The 7,480-nt window shown below is 43.3% G+C and overlaps 1 protein-coding gene across 1 annotated transcript; it reads right to left on the bottom strand.

Annotated features, from left to right (window-relative positions):
* Positions 1 to 5,662: 5,662 nt before the first annotated feature.
* On the bottom strand, positions 5,663 to 7,234 carry LOC118419934 (NXPE family member 3-like). The gene is made up of 2 exons (XM_035826604.1): positions 6,960 to 7,234; positions 5,663 to 6,120 (listed from the first exon to the last, which is right to left on the bottom strand). Exons 1-2 carry the CDS (start codon positions 7,040 to 7,042, stop codon positions 5,967 to 5,969), a joined length of 237 nt encoding a protein of 78 aa, XP_035682497.1. The 5' UTR covers positions 7,043 to 7,234; the 3' UTR covers positions 5,663 to 5,966.
* Positions 7,235 to 7,480: the final 246 nt, after the last annotated feature.

The raw sequence follows: 7,480 nt of genomic DNA, 5'->3' as shown, positions 1-7,480 counted from the left end.
ATATTAATTGACATTATCGTAAAAAGAGTATAAAAAAAAATGTAAAAAAACAAACAAAAAAAAACGTGTCGGCTGTTGAGTTTTATTTCTTTTTAAATGCCGATCAAAACGAAAATCCACACATTTGATATAATTCATGGATTCATAACAATTAAGTTGATGACTAGTAGCCATCCTGAATAAAGGAATTAAACCTACATAAATCTAAGGTCCCAGTTGAAGAAATGGGCCTCTGGATACTTTTCTGGCCGTTAAGTTTTTCTGCGCTTTCAGACATGGCCCGTGAGACACCCTGCCTCTACCGGGCAATTTTGCGATTGAACGCAATACACTGAATACAAGGACGCTCATATTCGTATACTTGCATATAAAACTGATGTTTTACCTCTCTTATTCCAATGGTGTATCCCTCCGCCCAGGAGCTGACGAGGTCGGGGTAGAGCTGAGCGAAGTTGCCGTACACGAACAGGGTGACTGGCATGTTGCTGGGGTGTGCGCGCATGGTTTCCACCAGCCGGAAGGCCGCCTTAGCGTCCATGCCGACCTGAAAATAGCCAGTGACGTTATTCTGTATGTCATTGAAAGTGCGTTAAAAATTCCAAAGCGTAGGCTCCAGATATGACTGGTCAGTTATACATCTGTCAGTAATACCATGTCCACCTTTCATTGACTTACTTCAAGCGATAGACTACAGCTATTGGGTCGTCACCATCATTGCATGCGGCATGTAGCATCATAAACCATTTTAAAGGCATATTCTACTTCTCTGTTTAGCATTCAGCATCTATGGCAAAGGGTGTGGGGTGTGAACACACACCACTTCCACCCCCCTGCTGTACATGTAGCATTATTTGTGCTTGCACAGCTTTGTGGCTTAAGGGCTGAGGGAAAGGAGATGGGCACCACACTTTTCACCATGCGGTGTGATAACTTTTGATAGATTACGTAACTTTATCGACGTACCGACCTGAACCGTCAGAGCCAGCCTAGCAGGGCCGCCTGGAGACCCGGAGCACTTGGAGTAAACCATTCCGGGGCTCCGGGGGTGATGGCTGGAATCTGGAGGGACAAATTTTGAGGCGGAAATATAAACTATTTGAATAGAAACATTATGCAAGAAGACTATCTAATCAACACTTTAAAGAAATAAGGACCTACCCAACCAAATATTTGGCTGAATCACAGTAAAATAGAAACGGAATCAGTACAGCAAGGCACACAACCACATGAAACGATGTTTTGGTGACCGTCTGTCACCTTCCTCAGAACATTGATGGCTGATCGCACTGCAAACTAGATGTCACTGCAGTATTAAAATTAGAAACAGACATAGAACTCTTACATCGGGTGTGTGTAGCTCCTCTATGTCCTGGTAGTAGTGGCTCTCCCCCTCCCAGTACAGAAACATGTTCCCCTGCTGCTGTAGTGTCCTCACCAGATCGTCCCGCCTCTGCTGGGACCAGCCCGGCACAGGGGCCCAGCTCACGTTATGGAACTCCGCGTAGAACCTGGGGAATGGTGAGGATTAATGACGGGTCGTTGAATACGTGTAAATCGTTGCCACCAAGATCTGTACGTAGGAGCTTCCTTTTTAGTTAGCTATGAACAGCACTACAGCACTTTCAGTGAGACGTGTAAATTAATTAGAGGTGCATTTGATGTTAGAAGTGTGGTCCACTGTCTTCGAAAAAGGAGTCGAACCCAGTAACCCAGGATCTAGAGTTAGCCTTTACTAGTTTTAGACTAGAGTAGACATTTGTGGTATTGTATTTTACACTGTTTGAATCTTTTGTATTACCTGCAATTCGCCCACGGGCAAGAATTTGCAATAAACTTAAACTATTAAGACATGTTTTTTAAATACTTGTTAGGATCTGGGGATTAGGGCCCGGGTAACATTCGTCGTGAGACAGGGGTTCACGAAAGCAAAAAGCTGTCATTAGATGTGTCGTATGAAGATCAAATGTTCTCTGGCAACAAAGATTTCCGTACTCCTTGTCGACCGTCGGTTCTGTCATAGCTTTGCTAAAAATCTTTTGGACAATGTAGGCGTGAACGTATCTTACGTTAAAAGACTGTCATCGGTGCTACTTATTTGGAACTTATCCCAAACGCTAATAAATAAATGAGCACCCGTGAGAAAAAAATATTTGTTAAACTGTTTAAAAGAAATAATGTCTGTTCTATTGCCTGCATAAAGTTGTCGCCAGTACATACTTGTCTATCCACTTGAACGTCTTGTCTTTGACCATCTTCTCCACAATCTCGTACTCGGATCCCTCCACGTCGATCTTGAAGATGACGTGGTCTTCTATTCCTAGGTGCGAAATAAACAGGTATCTTAAGTGGGGTTACATTACAAAGGATGAAATGCAGGTAAAGTCAATTTTTATCAGGAAGGTAATGGGGCAAACAAACAGAACGACAAGGAAAAAGCTGCATTAACACTGGTGATCTTGAAATAAAATCTAACCAACATTTTCGTACAATTGAAAACAAAGTCTCATTTCGTCACAAAGTGCATGCCTTGTATTTCATGAACAACTCAAGAAAATGACATGTACTAATTGGCCCGATAATCTTGAATTCACATTGTCTGCCATAAACTGAACAAATTTTGCGTGTACTAAACGCACCTGTGTTCTCCTGTATCCACGAGGACAGGTCTATCATCGGCACGACAGTCTTGACCCCGAACCGCCTGCCGTACCGCTCGCTCCGGGTCTCGTTCTCGTCGGCGTACACCACGCCCCCTCCCCACTGCATGTCCATGTCGAACACCCGCCCCTTGTCCGGTCTCCACACCGACTCCCCGTACACTGTGATGTTTCCTGTGCGAGGGGGGTTTAGGGAATACGTATGCCTCTTTGGTATCTTTTCAAAGTAGCAAAGCTATAAGCTTATAGCCCACCTCCCTGCAACGGTCTATGCGACATTTCAAGAATACTAATACTTTTAAACTCCGTCGCACAGGGGCTTTAAGGAAAACAATGAATGAGATGTTAGGTAAAATTGCAAATTGGAAAACAAAATGTGTATAATCCCACATGTAGGTAGGTATGAGTGTCCAACTCCCATGCTCTTGAACACGAGTGTTAAATGCTTTTGTCAGATATGGCAGTATATCTGTCATAATTGTCTTTGGTTTGAGTCCCCGATCGCAACCTCCCCGAACACTCTATCCATGAGACTATTGTACTGGGTGAAGGTGTATTTGGTCATTTGGTAAATTGTGGCAGAATGCTATTTTAAATTGTGGCAGAATGTTTTTCTAGTATAACACACAGGTCGTACCATTCCTGTCCCCGGCAGCTACCGGACAGTGCAGCACGTGGTCGGAGTAAGGCGCGAAGTACGGGATCAGTCTCTGGTCAAGCTCAAACGAGTGGATGACGTAATCCTGTCCGTCAGGATAGGTCTCCCGGAACAACTACGTCACAAAATAGCTGTCAATCATCGTGACGTCACAATGTTCAGTCCAAAGGAAGTTGCTACATGTAGAGGGCCTGAAATCTATGACGTAAGACCCACATATATGCATAAATCATTAAGATCAATTCAATCTTTCCTAAATTATGCTGTTTCCAGATAAATACAGAAATGCAAAGCAATGCCACCGAAACCATATCTTCCTTGTCTGAGGCATGTAGTACAATCACTAGTAAGAAACAGCAGGCGTTTTTAAAATACAAACATCATCACCTGTACAGTATAAAGTACAAAAAGTCATATGGCTGTTTAGTAGCGTGAAATCTTGTCACCGGGATATTTCTTTTGCATGGATTTCCTGGTACATTCGTACAAGTGTCCTGTTGTGCACGAATGGTAGATATTAGGTACACTTACCCGAACACTGAAAGCTGCGTTTGCGCCGCAGTCGATGAAAATCTTTCTCGGCTTTCCGCCTTTCTTTATTGACCTGTAAACAATAGATTCAAGGCGAAATACTAGATTGTAAGTTAAAACCACTTCCCTGTTAGTCTAATAGTCTAAACGTTCACGGAAAAGTGATGCATTGACAAAATTGCATGTCGACCTTCCTCCCAACATCTACTTGGAGATTACATCAGTCATTGACACCTTGTGACCCTAAATGACCGACTACCTTGTCACCACAAATGGCCTCGAGCCACCATGTTTACAAATGCAGTGCACGCCACTGGCGTGTCAAAGTTCATATGTAAGGGCGCCAGTTTAGGTCACTCTAAAAATGACTACGTAGTAAGCAGCCAAACTATCTTGTATCACTCTTCTCAAGTGCTATATGTTACGAGAGGTAATAGATTTTCACCCCCTTGTGTATTAAAGCCTTTGCAGATGAGGAATTTTTGCAGATGAACAGTTTTTAAGTCTTATGCGGTAGTTAGATTCCAAAGCTACACTTATCTAACATACGGATCTCGACCTAAAGCACAATTTACAACACTAATGGCAGTTTTTTTTAAAGCAAGCATATTCAAAAGAAAACATCCGTTTCATGAAGGTTATATAAAGTGCAAAAATAAATGCATTGCCTTGGTTGGGTTGTTGGTTGTCGATGCTTTCCATATGACCTGGGCAGTATGTTGTCACGGGCATGGGCCTCGCCTCTGGACCCCTGTTCCGGGCTCTTTGCGCGGTCTCCCGAAGATTTGCAGTCACAACTAAACTGAGGCAGTTTTACAACTTGCCGATCGTTGTGCGAAGTGAGCGTAAGACCACTTGTATCGAGAAAGGACGACAAGAACAGTCCTAACAGCACCCCGAACAGCACGAGAGACACTCTGGCCCCCAGGCGACCCGACGATGTCGCCATCTTGCTTGTTTGTTTGTTACCTGGTGAATGTTGACACCTAGTGGTGGGTCAAAACCTGTCGGACAAATGTCCTAGCAACATGGCCGTGGGGCATCTTTAAAACAAGTTTGCAAGGCCACTTCTAGCTATAGTCACTGAACTAAGTTTGGGAGAGAGACGGGTGACTCTAGGAAATGGCACTTTTGTTGGTGGGAGATATGGGTTACTGGTAAATGTTGACAATTCTATAATTAGTGGAGGGTCAAAACCTGTCAGACGATGTCCTGGATAGATTCCCACGTGTTGCTGCAAGGCAAATTTTTAAGCTGAGCCTAGCCGAGCATTTAGCAGAATACAGGAAGTAATGCGGTCAATTCATTTTTTACCTTATCGTAAGAATGCTTTCTTATACAATATCAACGTTACATTTCAAAAATTGAACAATATCTAATCTGGGAGTGCAAACATAATGAATGTACCAAACACGGTGCACTTTTCTTCCAAAAGAATTTTAATTGCCAAAAAGTGACAGAGGTATGGTCAGGAGATTTTATCAGAAAGCAGGTACAGTCGAGCATTTCTACAGAAAATGGTCACAGTACTTGACAGTAGATGATATTTTTACTGCCTAGAAATATATCTATACCTTTAGGACAACCATTAGTGTCCGCAAATGCCAATGACAATTTAGAACCAAACCAGCGACAGTGTACCTTCCATTATTAACCCAATATACCAGGGATGCGTATACAACGTTACGTTGCTACTAGCGACCAGTTCAGTTAAATTCAGTTCATCCTTATATGAGGTGCCATTAACAATGTCTGACCATACATCTCTATCATATCTAGCATGGCGGCTGGCAAGTTATAGTCCTTTGACCGACCTCCTCCTCCAATACTTCTTTCTAGCGACCAATGGATAGTAAATAGAGATTTGAAAGCATCCCAAAGACAAACATTTTAATGGTAAAACAGTGCGGGAGGAACTGTCATGGGATTTTCACGCAACTCCATTCTTAGTACTCAAGGGACTTAGAAATGGTTACATTAGGCAAGTGACCACAATGGAAAGGATGAGTCAAAGGATTAATAATCATAAGGGCCACCAAAAGTGGCCACAGTGACTAGTTGGTTCTTGTGCAGAGCGAAGAGGTCAGTGCCGGTTTGATCTTCTTCACACCCAGCTATAATTACGTGGGGCATATATAGGCCAGCATCAGCCGAACCTCTGCAGCGACTATGACTCCAGGCGGATGGATATCGTGCTGTGCACGGTGACACGCCGTCATGCCCCACACGTCCAGGAACACGGCACGGGTGGGGGAGAACACCTCCCTCTGCAGCCTGGAGAACAGATAGTACAGATAACAGTTAATAGAGCAATCCTCAGTCAGTGATGACTCTTTGAAAGGCACAAACACATAACCTCAAAGCATAAACGCATACCCCCAGAGCTGCCCGAATCCTACTAAGGCCTACTCTGCAAGATAAAGACTGAGACGCAAGTCTCGGACCTAGTCTCTTGCTCTCGCAAGTGTCACTCCGTGAACAAGATGTACTGTAAAGACTTCGAAAATTTTGAAGGTTTATGTACATGCCTTTCAAAGAGTCCCTAATTGAGGAATGTTCTGTTACTTGTATTTATATGTGACTAAAGAACCTCTTCAAGGATAGATGATGTTTTGTATTCGGATCAGTTGGGGATGTAAGTAGGTTATACTAGGTCACATTTGAGACCATTGTATAGACTCGGATAGTATAGTAAAGTTTTGCATTGGCTAAACAAAAACCCATACAAGAGCGATCGATCTTGCTAGGTATTCTTATGTCTCAAACATAGCCGATAGATTTATAAAGATTAAGTAACCCAACGGCCACATTGTCACACATATGTGGAGTCGTGAGGCGTCACGGCGGAGTGTTCGGGTCAAAACCAAGTGGTCCCTAGTTCGAATCCTGCCATGTTACCGATCGTGTGCCCTTGGCAAAGACACTTTACACGACCTTTCTCACTTCATCCAGGTGTACAAATGGGAACCTGACTAAGACGGTGGAGGTAAAAGACTACCTTTACCTTTTTTCTTTACTTTGTATGTGGCACTGTTAAAAATAAGTTACTAACTTGGGTACAGTGCTACATTGTTCTCGTCTGTTCCAAGCAAAAAGAAAAAAAAATGCCGCACCTGTCCAGATCCTGGGCCATCCAGTCGTCAGCCATGAGGTAGTTCCCCACGTGAGTCGGCGCCCAGAGCGAGCTGAACGCCATGTTACCGGACTTGATCAGTACCAGGGTCTCCGGGTGGCGCTGGTGGGAAAAAGGACATCAGAGAGAACATGCTTCATTCTTCGGACGAAAGCACCGCTGGTAGAACATGCGGAAGCGGCAAGGCACAGTCTTGCAGAACATATCAGTTGTTAAGAGAAACCGCCGGGCAGAAAAACAGACAGACCGCCACATGGGCAGGTAAGCCAAAAACATCATTTTGGATGAAGTGAGGATAAAAAGTTAATTGCAAAATTACACAAGAAAATTCATTGTAATCTCCAATTTTTAAGAGGAATGCGAAGATTACCTTGTTCGTAGTGGATCATTATAATCTAGACTAGGATACAGAAATAGTCCTTACACAGGAAAATGTAGCAAAGCATGTAAATTTTCGACTGAAAGTTGAGTAATTGCTCTATCTTGTCTTTTGCAGCATAT

The sequence above is a fragment of the Branchiostoma floridae genome, chromosome 7 (genome assembly GCF_000003815.2).
Source record: "Branchiostoma floridae strain S238N-H82 chromosome 7, Bfl_VNyyK, whole genome shotgun sequence".
In the NCBI taxonomy this organism is placed as follows: domain Eukaryota; kingdom Metazoa; phylum Chordata; class Leptocardii; order Amphioxiformes; family Branchiostomatidae; genus Branchiostoma; species Branchiostoma floridae.
Note: the sequence above shows the minus strand (reverse complement) of the source record. Positions and strands in the feature narration are given on the sequence as shown.